Source organism: Magnolia sinica, chromosome 18 (genome assembly GCF_029962835.1).
Source record: "Magnolia sinica isolate HGM2019 chromosome 18, MsV1, whole genome shotgun sequence".
Classification (NCBI taxonomy): Eukaryota; Viridiplantae; Streptophyta; class Magnoliopsida; order Magnoliales; family Magnoliaceae; genus Magnolia; species Magnolia sinica.
Genome location: NC_080590.1, coordinates 62754528 through 62775985, shown reverse-complemented (window position 1 = coordinate 62775985; position 21458 = coordinate 62754528). Strand labels below are relative to the sequence as shown.

At 39.7% G+C, this 21458-nt stretch overlaps 1 protein-coding gene and 1 long non-coding RNA gene across 3 annotated transcripts in view; one reads left to right on the top strand and one right to left on the bottom strand.

Annotated features, from left to right (window-relative positions):
- Positions 1-21458, top strand: part of LOC131232224 (folate-biopterin transporter 1, chloroplastic) — a 73753-nt gene that overhangs the window by 21882 nt on the left and 30413 nt on the right. For both annotated transcript variants that reach the window (XM_058228422.1, XM_058228421.1), the window contains exons 3-6: positions 7169-7233; positions 7315-7477; positions 8059-8207; positions 8299-8544. In XM_058228422.1, the coding sequence (XP_058084405.1) occupies positions 7169-7233; positions 7315-7477; positions 8059-8207; positions 8299-8544 (623 nt within the window). The remainder of the gene's footprint in view (positions 1-7168; positions 7234-7314; positions 7478-8058; positions 8208-8298; positions 8545-21458) is intronic.
- On the bottom strand, positions 14512-18196 carry LOC131232226 (uncharacterized). The gene is made up of 3 exons (XR_009164817.1): positions 17375-18196; positions 17131-17221; positions 14512-17012 (listed from the first exon to the last, which is right to left on the bottom strand). It is a non-coding gene; the product is annotated as an uncharacterized LOC131232226 (long non-coding RNA).

Below are 21458 nucleotides of genomic sequence, written 5' to 3'. Positions count from 1 at the left end.
AGTGTTTCCATTGTCGATGAATGTCGATATTATTGACGATAATATTGGTGTCGCTGCACTTTCAACACTGAAACCACAGAAATTCATTTCTCTACCAAATGTCGGCGAAATGTCAACAATATTTTGCGATTTCTCGATAAATTGGGGGGGGGGGGGGGGGGACCGTTAAAAAAAAAAAGCATTCATTTCGGTATTTTTTGAAAGATTTGCAAGTGATTTTCAGTACCTATTGTTTGATTAGAAGAACAATCTCATTGGCGCATCGCGGATCGATCAACAGCGCTAGTCTTCAATAGGTAAGAAAAAAAAACCCTCAAAATTACCCTTTTTTCTTCGATTTGAAGATGGATTTTGCAAAAGGCATGGATTTCAGCAACTAATTTGTGATTTTGGGTGGATTTCTACAAGATTTTGGTCGAATTAGGGTTTTCGAATTCTCCGAAAGAAACCCCTCTTGACGAGGTGGGGCCCACAGAGCACCGACCATTACTCACTCCATTTTGAGCATGGTCGGTAGGAGTGGATTGCCAGTGACCCTAGACATAGAGATATACGTGTGCCCGGGGTTGTGTGGAGCCCACAGAGATGCTCGTGACAAATCCACACCGTCCATCTATTTTTAAAGACCACATTAGGACAGGTATCTGAAAATAAGGCAGATCCGAAACTTATGTGGACCATACCACACAAAACAGTGGCTATTGAAAGCTTGGGGATGACAAAAGTTTTATATCAGGATGATATTTTTGTCTACACGAGAAACTTTTAATGATCAATTACCACCGTTTTTGTATTATGGTCCATTTGAGATTTGGATTTGCTTCATTTTTGTGATGATGCCTTAAAATGAGTTTTCAAAATGGATAGACAATGTGGATATAAGGAACATAGATCACAGTGGGCCCCATGGTCAAGGATCCCACCTACCTTGGTAGATCTGGGGATCCACCGAAGTCATGCCTGGAACCGGGAGATCCGAGTTAAAAAGGGGAGCGGATTAGCTGTTACCCGTTGCCTTACCATGGGGCCCATCTTGATGATGTGTTGTATATTCGTTTCTCCAGCCCATTTTAGGACATGATCCAGAAAATTAAGCAGATCCAAATCTCAGGTGTACCGCGCCATAAGAAACAGTGGTGATTGAGTGCCTCACCATTAAAAATTCCAAAGGGCTCATTATAAGGTTTTCGAAATGTTTATTTGCCATCCAACTTGTTGATAATATCAAGCAGACCTGGATGAAGGGATAACACGAAAATCAACTTGATCCAAAACTTTTGTGGCCCATAAAAAGTTTTTAACGATCATTCATCCATGTTTCTAGTGTTGTGGTCCACCCGATATTTAAATCTTCTTAAGGTTTGGGATACACAACCACTCATAAATTGTACACATGGCATATATTAATTCAAATAAAATTGACTAGGTTGAGCCCTTTGCAACCAAGTCACAATCCCAGTGATAGAACAATCGTTGCCTCTTATCCATGGATGCTTGTTTATGGAAATAGGACCTTTGGATATTTCTCATTTGACCATCCAATAAATGTTTATGAATCTGTTACTTAGATGATGGAATAACCGTAATTTTTGGATCCATGATCCATCTACACTAGGTACCATAATCTGGACAGTTTAATTTGACTAATTGTGGTCATACTTGCAATTTCTAAGTGCTTGCATGTCATCCATTGCACTTTGTGAAGCCCACATGACGTATGTGTTTTATCCATGTTGTCCATCCATTTTCCCAGCTCATTTTTGGGTTCATGCCCAAAAATGATGCGAATTCAATGCTCAAGTGGACCCCACCACAAAAAACAGTGGGGGATTGAATGCCCACCGTTGAAAACTTCCTAGGGTCCACCATGGAGTGATTTCTTATGGCAGCGCATGCTTTTTGGCCATTAAATGAAAACTTATTATGTAATGTATTTTTTTTGTAAATTTTTTATTCTTAAATATGTAAATATATGTATTTAGGCATGTCCCGAAGTTTTAGTGAAAAATTCCACCATTTCCCCCAAGTTTTTCCCTTTTTCCTCACATTTTAGTTATCGGCAATAACGATATTATATCTTTATCTCTGGCCAGCGAAACTTGTAGCGATATCGACAACTCAAACAGTGAGTGAAATGGCGAAAAAGAATTCATGAAGCCGACCCCAATTAGTTAGCCAAGGCTTAGATGATGATGATGAGCTGGTCCTCTTGTCTCTACGAGTAGGTTCTTAGCGGATCCTTACTCTTGCTTGGGTGGTAGACTCTCAGGAGTTCCAACACCTGGTCAAGAGTTCCGAGTATCCATGGGTGGTGAAATTCCACTAGCGTGAGTGTGTGGGGGTGTGTGTGCGTGTGTAAAAAAAAAAGAAAAAAGAGTAGGTTCTTAACAAAACGCGGATTACATTCTCTCTCTCTCTTTCCTTCCCTTCATATGCTGTGTGTGGTGACATCTAATCCATCAATGACATTTAAATTGTGATTTTAGGCCCTCGCATCAAATATCCACCCGATTCATAGTATGGGTGGGTCACATGGCAGGCAATAGTGGGAATAGAGACACACTAAACATTGTGCATGGGGCCTAAGTTTGTCTAAATATTGAATTCAACTCGTTAATCAAGTTCCAACAGGATCAAGGGACACCAAATATTTTGATGATTGAAAACTCAAATGGTCCACAACACCCAATTTAGGGGGTTTTACTTGTGATTTTACATAAATGTTTCCTATTGTATGGGCCAACTGAGGTTTTTATTAAGATGATTTTTTGTATGGTAGATATGCGGGGAGAAGCCTACAAAGAACAAAACAGGCTTGTTCTTGCCACGTCAAACAGGTTCCAACAAACAACAGTTTGGCCTGACTAGGACAAAATCGGCCTAGCTAGATAAGACGAGGGTGTTATTTGGTAAGCTAAAAAATAAAGTTTGAAAATTAATTTGAGTGCTGAAAACTTAAAAGTGCTGAATTTTAGTACTTATTAAGTCCTGAAAAATCTGTTTGGTAATTTGTCTGAAAAAAAGTCCCGATATATGACATTAAGCACTTTTTTCACAAAAATCTGTTTGGTAAACACAAACTATAAATGTCTGAAAATTGGCAATTTTTCATACTTGCCCTTATTGTCTCAATTTCTATCTTATGTAGAGTATGAGACAAAACGTGTTATTCCCATGCCACCAAATTTGGCACACCTATGCCCAATTCACACACATCTCTCAAACATAATCCTTTGATTAAATGGACCATGTACTATATTATTCTTGATAGAATAATCATAACCTTTCGATTGATGTCCTTGAATTGGATAGCTAATAAGAGAAACACAACATCTCATATGTAACTGATAAAGGCCGATATGAAGGTTAGGATCATCTAATATTTATTATTATTATTATTATTTTCATGGTCCATCCATAGTGGGCCCCATGTTGACAATATTATTGATCATGAAACCAATGGGCCCACGCATACGAAAAAATTCAAGATATGACCCATATTTGGATGGAGCATCATATAACTTCACTTGTCGAGAAATGACCCATACTCAGGTGGAGCATCATATTTGTTGAGAATTAATGCCAAATGGGTCAAAGCCAAGACACATAGGAAAACCCATCTAAAAATGAGGTAGCCCACCTTGTATATGTGAAATCCACACCATCCCACCATTTTGCCAACTTAATTTAGGGCATGAGCCCAAAAATGAGGTCGATCCGAATCTCAGGTGGACCACAACACTGGAAAAGTGGTGATTGAACGCCCACCATTAAAAACTTCTTGGGGCCCATCTAACAATTATTTTCCATCCAACCTGTTGAGTAGGTCACACGGAAATGGATGAAGGGAAAACACAAACATCAGCTCGATCCAAAAACTTTTGTGTCCTTAAGAAGTTTTTAATGGTGGGTGTTCAATTACCACTATTTCTTGTGGTGTGGTCGAATTGAGATTTAGATCGGCCTCTTTTTTAGTCTCATGCCCTAAAATAAGCTGGCAAAACGGATGAACGGCATGGATAAAACACATACATCATGGTGGGGCCCACTGAGCACTATCATATACATAAACTACGTGTATGCCATCTCTAGGATGCAATCCGCCTCATGATTGCATATGAGTCCCGGGCCATCCCAAAAAAATGAGTTGGCCCACCTTGATGTCTATTTTAAATCCATGTCTTCCTACCATTTGCCAACTTATTTTAGGGCATGAGCCCAAAAATGAGGCAAATCCAAATCTTATGTGGACCACACTACAGGAAAAGAGTGGTGATTGAACGCCTACCATTAAAAACTTCCTAGGGTCCCCAAGAAGTTTTTAATGGTAGGTGTTCAATCACTACTATTTTCCTGTGGTGTGGTCCACTTGAGATTTGGATCTACTTCATTTTTGGGACCATGCCCTAGAATGATCTGGAAAAATTGATGGATTGCTTGGATATACAACACATACATTGAGGTGGGCCATACAGTTAGGGAAACACCCACTAATTTGTTACCTGGTAACATCTAAACCGCTCCTGGATTGCGCAATGTAGAACCAACACCTAGGTCTAGAGCTATACACGAGTTGAGCCGAATCGAGTTTGACCCAAGTTTGGTTTAGCTTGTTTATGTGACACCCCCTGTTTGAGCTTTACACAAGCCGAGCTTCGAGCCTCTCCCTACTATTTGAGCTTCGTTTGGTTGGTTTGGTCCAAATATTTAAGCCGAGTCGAGCCGACTTGAGCCAAGTTCGAACAGGGGTCAAGAAATGGAGATCATTGAATGACCACCATTACAACTTTCCAAGGGTCTACTGTAATGTTTATTCACCATCCAAACTGTTGATAATGTCACATAGACGTGGATAAAGGTTATTGACCATGAAATACTTTGTGGGGCCAGAAAAGTTTTGGATCAAGTTGATATTGACACTGATGATTTCAATGGCGGTCGTTCAATGATCAATGTTTCATGTGGTATGGCCCACCTGATATTTGGATCTACTTAATTTTTTAGCATATGCCATAAAATGAGTTGGAAAAATGGATGGGTGGTGTGGATATGCATCACATACATTGAGGTGGGCCCCACCACAAGAAAACAATATTGATTCGAAACTTCTATCCCCCAACAAGTTAGATCCTGTGTTGTGGTCTACCAGAGGTTTGGATCTTCCTTATTTTTTTGTCCCATACTGTAAAATGAGCTAGAAATTTTGATGGATGGCTAGATAAAATACATACAATGGTGGGGCCCACAAAGCTTTAACACCAACTATGCAGCGGCTGTTGAGGTCACCAGCCAATTCGATTCCCACTTTAGCATACTGAGTAAACTTTGTGGGCCCGTCATGTATATGTATTATCCACGTCATCCATCCATTTTTACATATCATTTTAGGGCATTATCCCAAAATTGAATCATATCCAAAGCTCAAGTGGATCACACCACAAGAAACAGTGTGCACACAATCTACGAGCCGAATCAAACCCAACTAAATCAAGTCGAGCCGAGCCATTATTGCCCTGGTTTAAGCTTGGTTTGTTTTTTCAAACGAGCTTGACTCCGAGGCTTGGTTTGGTTTGAACTTCTATTCGAACCAATCCAAGCTGAGCTTTTTCAAACCAATCCGAGCCGAGCTTTCGAGCTAGCTTGGTTTGTGTCCAGCTCTACCTAGGTCGGTCTGTGTTGATGTGGGAAAGTTCCTTGGGCCCTAGCATGATGTATGCGTTATATCCACACCATCCATCCATTTTGTCATATCATTTAGGTCATGAGCCCAAAAATGAGGCAGATCTAAGGGTCTAGTGGACCACACCACAATAAAATAAAATAAAAAATTAAAAAAAAAAAGAAAAAACCACTATTTCCTATGGTATGTTCCACCTGAGATTTGGATCTGCTTCATTTTTTTGGGACCATGGCCTAGAATGATATGGAAAAACTGATGGACGACTTGGATATACAACACATACCATTGAGGTGGGCCCTGAGGTCAGGGAAACACTCACTAACGTGTTACTTGGTAACAACTCATTTGCTCTATTTTACTCGAATTGTGTGCCATAGAACACAACACCTGGGTAGTTACCGTGTTGACATGGCAAAGTTCTGTGGGCCCCACCATGATGTGTGTGTTATATCCACACCGTCCATCCATTTTGTGAGTTCATTTTAGGGCATGAACCAAAAATAAGGCAGATCCAAAGCTCTAAGTGGACCACACCACAGAAAACAATGGGGATATAACACCTACCATTGAAAACTTCTTTGGGGGCCACATAAGTTTTGTATCAAGCTGATGTTTGTGTTTTCCCTTCATCCAGGTCTGTTTGACCTTATGAGCAGATTTTTTGGCAAATAAACATCAAGATGGGCCCTAGGAAGGTTTCAAAGGTGGGCGCCATTATCCCAGTAGATTTCTGTGGTGTGGTCCAATCGAGCTTTGGGTCTGCCTCATTTTTTGGCTCATGCCCTAAAGTGATTTGGCAAAATGGATGGATGGTTTGGATATAACATATGCATCATGATGGGGGGCCAAAGAACTTTGCCACGTCAGCACGGTTCTACCCTACTCAATTACCCTTTGAAAGCTTGCACGGGAAGTTAGAAAAAGGGCAAAGTTGTGATTTAGAAGAAAAAAAATTAACCCAAAATCACTTACTGCATTCCGTGTTAAGTCAAAGGACGGGAAAAAAAAAAAACCCTATTTTTTCAGTGAAAATCCGAATTAAGTGCTTAATTTGTTGGATTTACCAAACACTCTAAATCAAGGAAAATCACTGAAAATAGCCCATTTCAGTGATAAGTGGTAAAAATAAGTTTTACCAAACAGACCCCTAGGACAGGCCTGACTAAACAGGTTATTTAGGGTTGAACTTTTGCTGCTACCAAACGGGCCCTACATGCACAACTGGACTCTAGTTTGAGTTCCTATGATTGCTTATCCTGCTTTACATTTAGTCATCCTATTTTGCTATGTAACTATGGTGGTAGTATGCTTGCAATTGCATTCTTTTACATTGTCTCTTTCAATCAAAAAAAACATACAATCAGATATCTATGACATAGCTCATGAAATAGTTATAGCTAGGGAAAGGAAGTTTATTTAATTTTACAATCTGATCAGTTTCCAAGGAGACATGTTATGGTGACTGACAGATTATATCTGGTGACTCAGACAGCAGTGATATCTGGTGTGTCTGCTTTACCATGGCTTATCAAGCCTCTTTATGGGTTCATCAGGTCTGGTTTTAGGTATTTCACATTCATTTTGAAGAATATTATTTTTCATATCTTCCTGTCTAACTCGTGTTTGCCATGCAGTGATTCGTTCCCACTTTTTGGTTATCGGAGAAGGTCGTACCTGGTTCTTTCAGGGCTTCTTGGAGCACTTTCATGGAGTATGATGGCCACCTTAGTTGACAGCAAGTATAGTGCTGCTTTCTGTATTCTTCTTGGTTCTCTTTCAGTTGCGTTCTCTGATGTTGTAAGTATCAGCTATTACTTCATAGTTTTAAAAGCAATCATTTACCAGTATTTGGCATTTTAGTACAAACAATGAGCAATAGTTGTTCTCAAATAGATGGTTGGTTAGGTGTGGTGGAGGCAAATGGCTAGAGTTCCTTCTGTGCATCTACTCTGCTCGAGTGCTGGCATGCTTGCAAGCACCTTTGTACAATTGACTACAGTCTGAGTCAGAAGCAGATCATGGATCTGATTTTTATATGCTTGATCATGACCTCAATAATTAAATTAAGGCATGTCCTGAATATTGCTTTAGCATTTGATCATTGGAGTTTCATGTACAGTTCAATAGACAGAGAGAGGACGATGATTAATATTTTTAACCAAACTGTTCACACATAATGGGAGTTAGTGATCCAATAATTCTTACCATCCTTTAACCAGGAAATATTTCATTTATTAATACTTGCAGGAATATACAACTATTGTTCACCGAGTGTTGATATGTGCATTAAACTACTAATGCATATGTCAAAACACTCTTTTTTAATTCCGTGGTATACTTGACATGCTTCATTCAGAATACTGAAGCATATGATTCAGGTTGTAGATTCCATGGTTGTCGAAAGGGCTCGTGGTGAGTCACAAAGTACTTCTGGATCTCTTCAATCATTATGTTGGGGATCTTCGGCTTTTGGGGGGATTGTAAGCGCTTACTTCAGTGGTTCACTGGTGGATACCTATGGTGTAAGGCATGTTACATGGGCTGAGTTTGATAAAATACTGTTTATAATCTAATGCTATTTTAACCGATTATTCATTGGACTTCTCTGTAAATTGCAGGTTTGTTTTTGGTCTTACTTCATTTCTTCCCCTGATAACATCTGCGGTTGCTGCTCTTGTTAATGAACAACATGCCACTAGAGGACATAATCTTTCTCTAACCAATCAAGGCTTTGCTGAAACCTCCAAACAGAGTATCATTCAGTTGTGGGACTCTGTCAGGCAGCCCAACATCTTTTTGCCCACATTATTTATATTCTTCTGGCAAGCAACGCCTCAATCAGACTCTGCCATGTTCTTCTTTACGTAAGTTTGTATCCAGATCATGTTTCTTTTATGCTTTTTGGTTTGTGTGGATCACAGTACATTTCAGTTATAACGTAGGCAAGTTTTTAGGAATTTAAATTGCAATACAAAGGCCCCTGTAGGTACTTAATTTGAATGAAGAAAATTCTAAATCATAAAATACCTTATGCGTGTATTGTTAATATTTCACCATTCTATTGTTGAAGTCTTGTCTCCAATATTTGGGCAAACAAAACAAAATTTCTGGTCCAATGGCACTTTGTTAAAACAATAGAAAATCATAAGATTCCATTGTTGGAGATAGCCACGATTCTACCGTTATCCGTGATCATCAGCGTCATCTACCATTATCCTTCATCTATCTTGATATAATGTGTTGAGAAACCCATGCTTTTGCTGATCATTTAACTTTGTGCTCTTCAAAGATTCCATTATAATACACATTTCACAAGCATAAGCACATACTTCAACAATGATATATCAATCTTACGGCTTGTGGGGCTGGTTAGAGTTTGCATTCCTCTATCACAGAGGTCATGGTTTAAAAAAGAGAGAAATATTGGCCTTGAGCGCTTGAGGGAAGGATTTTTTTATTTATTTTTATTTTTTTCATTCTTCTTTTTAATCTGATATCTATTTCAACCCTCATTCACCACTAAAATGGTGGTCATATCCAATGTTGTCAAAATCAGTATCATATTATGATCAATCAAGATTCAAACTGGATTTAATTATATACATCATGAGATTCAATTATTTTTTTGAAGTCAACAGAAAATATGAAAAGTCACAATTTTTTATCTTAAAAGTGATATTGATTACTCCATTTCCCTTCTATAGTCATCAATTAAATATGGAATACTATGAAGTATGGACACTTCCATACAGTCAATGTGTAGGTTTATTGCAAATGTTACTATTTAAAGAAATCATGAATCAAGTTTCCAGCAAGTATCGATTGATCCATTCATCCTGGAAAGAGATGTTCAGCCTTGAGTCTATCTCATGGATTTTGAGAAAAGATAGATGGTAATTTCCAAGGAATGGAATCTTGTTCAGTAGCCTAGGTAATGACCTCCCTCAATGATAAAGGGCCCAGGAAATTCTAAAAGAGGATTCTGAAAACTTCTTTAAGAGAAAGTGTCTCCACTTTTGATAATGAGCCTCTCCTAGGACCCAAGTAGGCCAATCTAATGACGTAGTCCCTAATTACTCTACTTTGAATTCTCATTGGCAAGACGTTCAAAATTAAGCGTCTAGTCATAGGTGGCAATGGGCTGGGCTGCTTGGCCCAGCCCGGGTGACCTGGCCCTGAAGGGTTGGGGCTTGAACCACTAAACCTGGCCCAAGGGCTGGGCTAGGGCTTGGAATCTAGGCCTGTTATTCAGACTGGGCTGGCCTAGGGCCAATGATGAATAGCCCGGCCCTGCCGGTTTCCTTGGTGTATACTTTATAGTACATAGGTATTTGTAATTTAAACTAGTGTATGCAGCAATATGAAGAACTTTGATACCCGGGTGGAGCGTGATGGATTGGTTTTATTTTTTATTTTTAGGGCCAGTTTGATTTACCAATTATCTAGGTAATTCATAGTAAAGAAGTAATGATTATTTATTCCCTGTATTGGCAGTGTGTCAGAGAGCTCTGACTTCTTTTACGTCTGTTTGGTAACTCAAATGTAAACGGTATAAAACCATCAATGACCCAGCCACCTCGCTTGGTTATAGAAGGTAAAGATGGTAACTGTCACTTCAACCAATGTAGTCAGAAGTATGGTGTTCCAACCTATTTTGGAGGCTTTTGCATCAGATGGTATGTTTGTTTGCAATAAACAGAGGTAATTTTGGACTGTTGTACATAGGCATGGAGTATCTGTATCCCCACTGATCCGAAAGGGGTGTCTGACCCGATACTAGGTAGGGCCCACTTTCATCTGTGTGACTACATCCATCCTATCCATCTGTATTGATAACTCATTATATGGCCCAATCCAATTAATGGTGGTGATCCAAATCTCAGATGGACCACATACTACAGGAAATGGTAGAATCTGAGCAGCAAAAACTTGTGTCTGGGTCACAGAAGCTGCCGATGAAGATGATATCGGTTTGGTCACTCCATATACGAATTGTCGACCTGCACTTCAAGTTTGTACTCACTACAACAATCCGGAACCGATTCAATTAAGCTTTCAATGGTCAGGATTTAATCATGACTGTTTCCTGCAGATGCTTAGTACCAATTAAGATTCGGGCACGCTTCATTTTTCAGACCATGGCTCGAATTGAGCTTCCAAATCAGTTTGATGGTGCAGATTTAAGACAAACACATCAATGCCTTTAACCCCATGATGCATCCTACACAATGAACCGTCCATCTTTGTCTCACCTCATTGTAGGGGATGTTCTTAAAACAAAAGCTGATCCAAACCAAAGTCGAAGTTGACGAAGGGCAATCTTTCCACATATCATACCCACCATATAAACATCCATACAGACCACACAAATTAAAGCTTCAACACACACACGCACATGCACGCGCTCGCTCACACACACACATATACCTAAGCTAATGCATCATTATACCATGCAGTCCATAGAGCTAATAGTTATATTGTATCCACATACCATACTATCATAACCTACCTAAAAAAAACAGTCCATATCTACGTACCCATCGGTATAGTATCAACAACCACAATCCAATACAAAAAAGAGAAGATGCATATCAAACTTTTGCATCAGTGTCCAGAGAGCAAATGAGTGATGAAGATTAGTACCAGCACAGAAAATATGACACCAACTAAGGTGGCCGTGCCATCCTGCACCAACTCACTTCCTAATCCCCATTCGCGGGTACCAGACGAGGAAGGGAAGCAACAACACGTACCACAGCTAGGCCGAGGCTAATCGGATGGACGTTTGTCATCCAAACCACCACCATGACCACTTCCAACACTGGTTACATCATCAGGAAACTCTCCAACAAGGACGTTTGTTGCGTCTGCGATCCCAGAAAAGGCTGCCCAAGCAATGAAAGCTTCTCCCGCCGAGCTGTTCCCACAGTAATGTGCACAACTAAATTCCTCGACTGGTGTTTGACATTCCTCCCAACCCTAAAATCCCAGGATTCCGGCCGTTGAAAACTACATACACTTTCTTCGCTGTCTGCAATCAACAAATATGTACTCATCTGAACGGCAACCTTTCACATAACATGTACAAAATGAATCGAAAGAAATCAGATTGATCATAAGAAATCAAATGCAATATACATACCTCAAACTGTCGTATATAAATGAGGAACCAATATGCAAGTTACAGTATCATATCGCAAAGATATTTCATGAATAGATAAGTCAATATTAAATGGGTTGTCATGAAATGAGAAAATATCAACAATAGTAATATCACAAATACAGTTAATGATTTCTTTGGATGGTATTGTAATCACTACAGTGGAATACATACATTGCATTAGTCCAACAAAAAGCCACTGGACTACATAAGTCCACCAAGATACACCCCCCCTCTCCCCCCCCCCCACAAAAAAAAAAAAGAAAAAAAAGAAGAAGCACATACCAACCTATAAGGCTATTGAATCAGCATACATTCTTAGAGTCCTTCGTTTCCCTATCTCCAAATTGTAACCGAAGGACTCAAAGTAACATTCACCATATACTCACCATCACAGCAAACATGTAATAGTCCAAAAGAAGGACTCTAAGAATGTATGCTATTGAATCAGCATACATTCTTAGAGTCCTTCGTTTCCCTATCTCCAAATTGTAACCGAAGGACTCAAAGTAACATTCACCATATACTCACCATCACAGCAAACATGTAATAGTCCAAAAGAAGAAAACCCAAAATACAAACCTATAAATTATACGGTTTATAGAGTTTAGGTTAGGTTGTTCCTTATACACTCATCCCAGCTTTTCCTAACTCCAGCAATATCATTTGCACGCTCGTCACATAACAAAAAGGAATGTTCTGGTCCATGGCAATTTCGGGCGCATAGGGAAATAAACAGAACCAATAACACCACACCCTTATCACAAACTAAGATCGTCTGCTTAGAGCAACATCAGCACATAGTCCAGCCTCCTCGTAGGGGCCAAGCTAAGTAATGTTGCCCCTTGACCCTCATCCTTCAAGAATAACCTAGTTACACGAAGCGCCTCATCTCCAATTAAACCTTCTATTTCCTCCAGCGCCTATATTACTAGCAACATACAGGACATCTGCTTCCCTATAGTAATACTAATGGCAAGCATCTTAACAACATCTGCAACCTAGCTCATCCCTTTTCCAATTATATCTCAAGGCTGACCTATCCTTGCCCTCTTCCTGGAATTAACAGTGCTATTCGTGGTAGTGGAACTGTTTCCGTTAACATTTGGGCTGCGATACGAGGTATGCATGCCATCCCATCTATGGAAGGACCAACGTATTTCGGGCCCACTATCCCCAACATCATTAGATGATAGTACCATAGTATCATCATTCAAATCCACCGGAGGTGTTGGTGAATCTTCACGATCTCTTGACATTTCGGAACAAGCGCCAGCAGGTATGTTGCTAGTTGAACATCTTCTACCAGTACCTCGGTCATTGTCGAAGAGAAACGTCAGATCCTCGTACTGTCGTACCGGTTTCCCTCGAACATGTTGGGCGTAGGGATGCGACTATCGACAAAGACGGAGATGAAATGTCAATTTCAAGATTCAGTGTCAACTACCAACAATAAGTATCACATGAAATTAGGACGCTATCTCACCCGAATATAATCCTCCCAAGCTTCATCAGGGACAATCACAATTTTCATGTCATCATCCCATCCAAATACGCGTTGAGTGTCTCACAAACCTCAAAGTGTGTGTGTGTGTGTGTGCGCGCGCGCGCGCGCGAAGGCGATTACCAACATTCTTGGTACCCGCCTGATGTTATCCACGACAATCTTGTACGTCTCTTTCTTGAAACCACTAGCAGTTTTCCTGCTGGCTGCTACAACTTCCAATTGTGTATCGATTAGACAATTGTTCATATCTTCTGTCCATCGCAAGGGACCGGATGAGGATCCATTCTCGTCAACTGATTTTTCATTGCGTTTATGTGGAGACCTTCGAGGTTCCTCCACTTCCATTGGGGCCTTCCCCTTATCCTTTTTAGGTGTTTGGTTGTTTTTCTTGTTCGGTGACATTCCGTCATCAATATCTTCAGATATCTACAAGAAGGTGAACATCAAATTCCATTGTAAGCTGCAAAATTAGACCTAACCAATGAATTAAAAGGATTACAAGTTGTAACACTAATACGTTCCAAATGCCACACAAATATTGTTTTAACAAAAATGTAGTTGATGTCTATGTTGTTATGTTAGTAATGGATGAAGGTAGATGGTTGGCATTTGCATTCTACACAGCTAAAGGGAAGCCAAAGTATCATCACGTCCTTCAGAAGCAAGAAACATAGTTATCATGAGGCGAACTTCATAATCTATGACTCATGGGATGCATGTCATTCCACATCCTAGTTGCTATCTCGTCTTGTAGAGTCGTCCATTTGTCTCTTTCATGTTGTGTAATGTTAACTACCATACAACCCTCGTCAACAATGGATATCTCCACTGGTGAGGGATTCGACCCACCTGATGCATCTGAAATCCCATCGTCATCTTCTGCAATGTCCTCTGCCTCGAAAATACGGAAAAAGTTGTGAAGCATGCAACATGTGATCACAATCTTCACCTGTATGGAGAAATTGTATAGTGGTGCAGTTTTCAAAATTGGGAACCAAGCTTTCACAACTCTGAAGCACCTCTCTATACCGTTTCTTAGTTGGGCATGACGGTAGTTGAATAACTCTTTTTTGTTTTGTGGGTTGCGGCCAGTACGGTATTTGTTGAGATGGTACCATACTCCATGATAGGGAGCTATAAAACCCAGCGAATGTGTGTACCCAGTATCTACCACATAGTATTTTTCTACACAGATTATTAACAACTTAAGAATTAGCTCCAACACAAAGCACTACAAATACGGCTAAATGACGAACAATTTGACACAATACTAGATGGTATAGTCAGTTGATCATGATGATGTGTGAGGGCACTTTGTAATACGCGTGCATCGGATGCGGAACCCTCCCATCTGGCAAGCACATATGCGAACTTCATATCAAAAATGTAAGAATCTGTAACATTTTGTGATATAATCCCTTTCCGATTATGGTACGTCCTACTCTCCAACATAGGGATGTATGCAGGTATGTGTGTTCCGTTAGTCGCGCCAATACAGTCCTATGTTTAATTATGCATTAGCTGAATATCTAGTGTATAAGATAGGCAGGTAGTATCAAATTTGAATTAACTTATATGTAGCTGGTCATATCAGAAAATATGTGCTCCTATTAGAGTTCGATGATATTTCTGGTGGTGTTTTTGGGCTAGGAAGCTTCACGAACTCAGGATATAATGAGATGATGACATCTAGTGCCCTCAAGAAATATCGGCTCACTGTCTCCTCCGACCTTTTGAACCGATGGCCAATTACACCATTGCGCACATTATGACCTACTATATGGAAGAACATGACCCGTTGTTCCTCCATACTAAGGTGCTTCCCATCAGGTAGTGCATTGTGATATCGAAGAAAGGTGCATAAGTGGATGAAAGTAGCCTTGTTCATTCTCAACTACTCCTTGCACTCATTATCCCAGGCTCTAATAATCCCATTTATTATGCGGGCTCGTTCCATATCCCCACTCTTCCATGGATTGCAAAGTAAATGGCTGCGGCAATACTCCCCCACCGCAACAACTACCGTTGCAGTAGAAGCGGTAGCTGCAAATGCAGCCATCTCCTCTTCTGTCCATCCATGTTCAGGCATGTTATGTTGTTTTCTTGTAAAAGAAATGCAATAAATTTTTGTCAGCTTCCAATCCAACAGTAGACACGCTACCATATTCCCGAAGGAGTTGACTCCTATTGTTGTTCAGTGTTTCTAGTATATATGTATAACCAAGTTGACGGTACATTTATATCGCCATCGGAACCGACATTCAATCACAAAATATAATCATAATTTCAATGGAACGGAATTTGGAAACATACTAGAACAAAATGTTTGTGTATACATCCATGCGGGTATGTTCATGGTCAATGGTGTGGTAGCATCACTCGTATCATGTTTCAGCTGAGTGAACCGAATGTATCGTAGCTCTATTGTGCTCCTCGAATGTATGTGGTTTATCCACATTGTCCATCTATTTATCCACCCTCCATTTTATGGTACTACACCCAAAATTGATGCATATCCAGGGCTCAAGTGGACCATATCACATGTAACAGTGGGAATAATGATTAAAACCGTTGGAACTTCCTAAGGTCCACAGTGAGGTATATTTGTCATCCAAACTGCTCATAAGATCACGCAGACATGGATGAAGGGATTACACAAATGTCAGATTCATCTAGCACCCTTGTGGCCCCCAGGAAGTTTTCAACAGTAGACTTTCACATAACACTGTTGGCTTTGGTGTGGTCTAAATGAGCCCTGGATATGTTTTATTTCTCGGCTCAACCCTTACAATTGTCTGATACAAAGGATAGACAGTGTGATCTAAATACATAAATCATGGTGGGCCCTAGAATCACGGGTCGAGCCCTCCCCATTGAATCCTCCGTCTCAACTAACCCACCTACGATAGACCCTCTTACCCCAATTACAACCACAAAGACCACGCAAAACAACTTGATCTTCCTAGTTGTACAAATTCTCCTTCGGTGTGCCCATTGGTACCCACATATGGAGATGATCTGGAGATCCATACCATCAATACCCCAATGGTTATGCAATATTTGGGGCCCGAAGGTGGAAGATGAACGATACTTGTGTTCCAAAACATCCAGAAAAATGGACTTTTCAGAACATTCCATATCTCCCGAGGCATACTAGCCAAAGCATCAGTTATACCAATTTGGAATTTTTGCCGAAGGACTCGAACCTGTTGGATTTGGGTTTATAATATGTATTTTCCCTTCATGCATACCTCTCTGGCCAATCAAGTGGTTACATTGTAAGAATAGTACACAGACCAATCATATTATATAATATTCATTTGGAACAACATGCTGGTTTTGTTAAACAGTAGTGACTGAGATCTGTACACCATAGGGGTCTTATAGATCCCATTTGCAGATGTTGTTCATGGAGACATCATAACATAGAGTCCAAACAATGTCTACTGCATAGACACCATACGAAGACCCATTTTATTACGAAATGGTTGGATAGGAAATTTCAGCAAATATAGATCCCATTAAGTTTAGAAATAAAAAAGGAGAATGACTCAAAAATCGTGCTGGAATGCATTATATTCGATCGGTGCCTATCTCACAGTCGGAATGTTGTTGCTGGAGTTGAAGGACACCGATTAAAGAAGATCTTCATGTTGTGTCGCACACTACACAAGTGAGATTAGAGAAAATTGGATTAGAATGAGAGTTTCACTTCAAATCCTCTGGATCGTAACATGCAAATTGATCAAACCGAATCCAAAATCCCTAAGGTTAGATGAGCACCTGCCAACAGACTTCAAGGAGGCGAGGACTGGCGGAATAGCGATCGTCGTCCTCCATGCTGGTGGGTACCGGACGTAGCTACAGCGTTACACTGCACAACCAACAAAAAAAAAAAAAAAAATAAAAAAAAAAAAAAAAAATTCTAAGATAATGTGTACAGGAAATTTTCTGCGAAGTAATAAAATTTTTTTTAAAAAATACGATAAAGGCGGTGAGATTTGGGGAAGTCGGAGGTGCAAATCACCATGACATTGCCGACGGGATCAACTGCTTGTACATCTGTGGTGGGAAGGATCGGCAGCCACATTTGTTGACATCCTCAAGGAAGAGAAGCCCAGGAAGGAGTTGTACGAATGGAGCCTGTTTATAGAAATCAGGTGTAGAATATGTAAATACGCACTCTTGCGGACCACCATAAATATTTCAAGTCTGTTCACCTGCACACCAACTTCTTGTCAAATCCCCTGCGGGGATTATGCTCAAGTGTCGAGCGATACGGGTAGAGATACGACGATATCAGCTTGTTTTTGGAGGGCTGAATAACAGCTGAGGTCGTCGATATTCAAACAGCGGGAGAAAGGCATAAGTGTTGTATTTACTTCCAATTTGCGGTAGTTGGGATAATCAAACAGGCCCTTAAGGTAAGGCAAAGTGTGATTGACGATACACAAGCACTAAAAGCTGTGCAAAATGTGGACCCCATTCAGACGGCGACCATTGTATTGATGCACTTATTTAAAAATCCATGCATATGGTGGATAATTGGGTGGGGCATATGCTTGGTTGATGAATGATCTTATTTGACATTTGTGCCATAGAAAAACTTTGATTATCTGGAAGAGTGTGAAGTTCATAAACACACCAATTGCATACCAATTATACACATAGCAAACATGTAACTTATCTTTAACTTATAGGGCCGACCCTAACCCATAGCCTAGCCCTAGCCGGCTCAACCAGAGGTGAGGGCCAATGCTAGGGCCTCTTTAGCCCATTAGGGCCTGGGATGGGCTAGGGCTAGTACCGTGGGCTCTAGAGTTGGGTTAGGCTCGACACTAGCCGGCCCATGGCCACCCCTACTTCTAGTTGTCAATTGATATGCAAACATGATTAGTTGAAAATTTTCTCTCTTCAACTGCCCATATGTGCTCCAATTGCATTCACAGCTGGTAGCACTACAAGTCAGACTCAATATCTGAATCACCATTTCTTGTAGTTCAAGGCAACTATTACCACATGACTCCCCCTGCTGTCCTTTTCTAAAACTGAAGCAACATGGAATCATATCATAACATTTCACTACCAATTTAAGTAACAATGTAACAACAAAACCTAAGTAGTTGAATCAATACCATTGAATGCTTAGGATACATTTACCTGGTTGCTTCATTTTCCTTGTCTTTGCTGCATCTCTTTGAAATTACCCTTCGGCTTTCTTGAACTTGTCCATTTCCAAGTTGATCTTGACCCATCCTCATGAACTTGTAAACATTTCTTATTACATTCCTACAAACCATGGTTAGCTCCAAGTCCGACATCGATTCAAAAAATAAAATGCCACATGCTAGGGCCTATGAAGCCCGAAGTTGTCAGTTTTAACATATGCCTCTTCTTTACATCACCAAAGTTCTTTGCTATTGCTTGTTTACTAGACCTTCTGTCAGCAGATGACCTTGCCCAACTATAATAACAATATCCATTCACATTCAATGACCATGATTGGAATATAACAAGCGTTGAGAAGACTTTAGATACTGAAGAACACAATATACAGCCTCTAGATGGTGAGCATGAAGAACATGCGTTAAGTGGTTGGCTACACTTACTGCATAAACAATATCTGGACGAGTGATAATCAAGTGAGTGAGTCTCCTACAAGAAGCTAATAGGTACTTGGACTGCCCAATACTTCTGACTTATACTGATGAGGGCGATGATTGACTTCGATGGGAGATTTAAAGGGCAATGATTGACTTCGATGGGAGATTCAATAGGTTATTCACCCAGCATTCCAATTTCCAACAGTAGTAAGATGATCAAGGATGTACTTTGTTTGAGAAATGAATAAACCTTGCTTTGATCTGAAAATTTTACCTACAAGACAGTAGTGCTCCAAGATTGTTGATGTCAAACGCTCTTTAAAACTATGATCTTTTATTCCTAAATTTCTTCATGACTGTACACTGTTGGGAAATGTTATCAACTGTAGACTATCAGAACTATGATACCATCATTGCTTCTTTTAATGAACAAATAATGATCGGACATACTACTTTGAAATCCAAATTTCGATACAACACTGTTGAATTTTTCGAACTGAGCACTGGTGACTGCTTCAGGACATAAATGTCATCTTTTGGCTGGCAAAATTTGCCTCTTCATTAGGAGAAAGAAACTTATGAGGAAGCTCCATGTAAACTTTCCACTGTTGATGACCATGGAGGAACACATTATTCACTGTTTATTTTTATTTTTTGAGCTTCACCAATGGTGCAAACATTTCTTGAAAGCTGATCCCATATTGTTGGTTGAACCCTCTTGAAACGAGGCATACTTGGTATCAATGGACCCATTCAGCTTATGCTTTAAGAGTACAGTTTTAAATATTTCCATAGCATAGTGTGGCTATAGTGCTATGTAGGGTACCAAAACAGCATAAATCCAGTGTACCGTACTCTGTTTCGGGTGTAGGGTATGCTATAAGCCATGTAACATGTTGCATAGGTAGTGTTAGTTATTAGTGGTGGTGTGTTTAAAAGCTTAAAAACTTAAATTTTGTGTTGTAATGCTTTTATGTTAGATAAGCACCAATTGAGAAATGGCGGTGACTCAGCTTCCTCACACATGGCACTGGTGTTCATCAATCTCGACCATCAAAACTGTGGTTCATATTGCAGACAGTGTTCTAAACAGCCTGCACTACGTAGTGTTTGGCTTACCCTATGTGGTGTTGCATAGCCTTCATGCTACACAACACATGAAATAGGACAACTTGTAGGTACACTATATGCTATGTAGACTACGCTACATGCAACGTAGCTTATGCTACACACTATTTTTCACTAAAACAGTAAAATCAATTTATGTTTTCATGATTTGTTTCGTTTGCTAAATTTTCATGAAAAATTAGTTAATATTTTCATTGATTTAGTGAAAATATGAATGGCGGTATTAAATGAGTTCCATTTTTCTTTCTTATCTTTATATTTACTCTTTTCCCTATATTTCCTATCATTTTTATTAAAAAAATCTAGAAGTAGTGTGTAGTTTAAGTTACACGCTTAAAAGGGTTGAGTGTTACGCTACACATTATTTGCCATTTAAAACATGTGTGGATGGAGCATATGTTTGTAAGGTTTCTGTAAGTTGAAGAGGTAATTTAAACTTTACCAAAAAATAAAATGAAAAATGCAGCTTTAAAATGGTGGTTTTAAAAGTTTAATATGGAAGTTGAAAGGCATTTTAAACTCGACAATAAAAGGCTTTCATTACAAATATGCGTATTATTTTTTCGATACCCCTCTCCATGCTTTACCCTATGCATGTGGTTTGCGGGTGATTGCGTGCATCCGTAGGGAATAGTCTCGCCTTAAAAGGGGTGGGGACACCTTGACGTCGTTAAAAAAAAAAATGGGTATTATTTTTTTTGAAACGATAAATATTTCTATTATCGTTTTGACTTCCATAGTTTTATAATACGCACAAACATGCGTATTATAAAACTATGGAAGTCAGCAGGCATTTCAAAGTTCAATGTGCATGATGGGTATCTCTTCTTCAGAACTTGTCTATGAATACCCGACACTTCTCTACAAGAGCATGTGATGCAAGAATTACACTTGGGTGGCCTCGGTGGTCATTTTGGGTGTGATAAGCAACAATTTCTCTAGTAGAAGATAAATTTTATTGGCCTTCATTGAAGCGAGATGTGGCGAGATGGGTGCAACAATGTCGAATTTTCCAACTTGCCAAAGGACGGAAGAAAAATACAAGTTTATACACACCGCCGCCCATGCCTCAAGAACCATGGAAAGATATTAGTATGGATTTTGTTTTGGGTTTGTTGATGACCGTACGAGGCAATGATTCCATCTTTGTCGTAGTAGATCACTTTTCTAAGATGGCTCATTTTATTCCTTGCTCTAAGACCTCAGATGCTCTGAAGATAGCTACCTTGTTCTTTCGGGAGGTGGTTTGCTTACACAGTGTGCCAAAATCTATTTTATCCAATAGGGATGTGAAGTTTATGAGCTACTTTTGGAAAACTTTATGGAAAATTATGAGCACCACGCTTAAGTTTTCGGCTGCATATCATCCTCAAACAGATG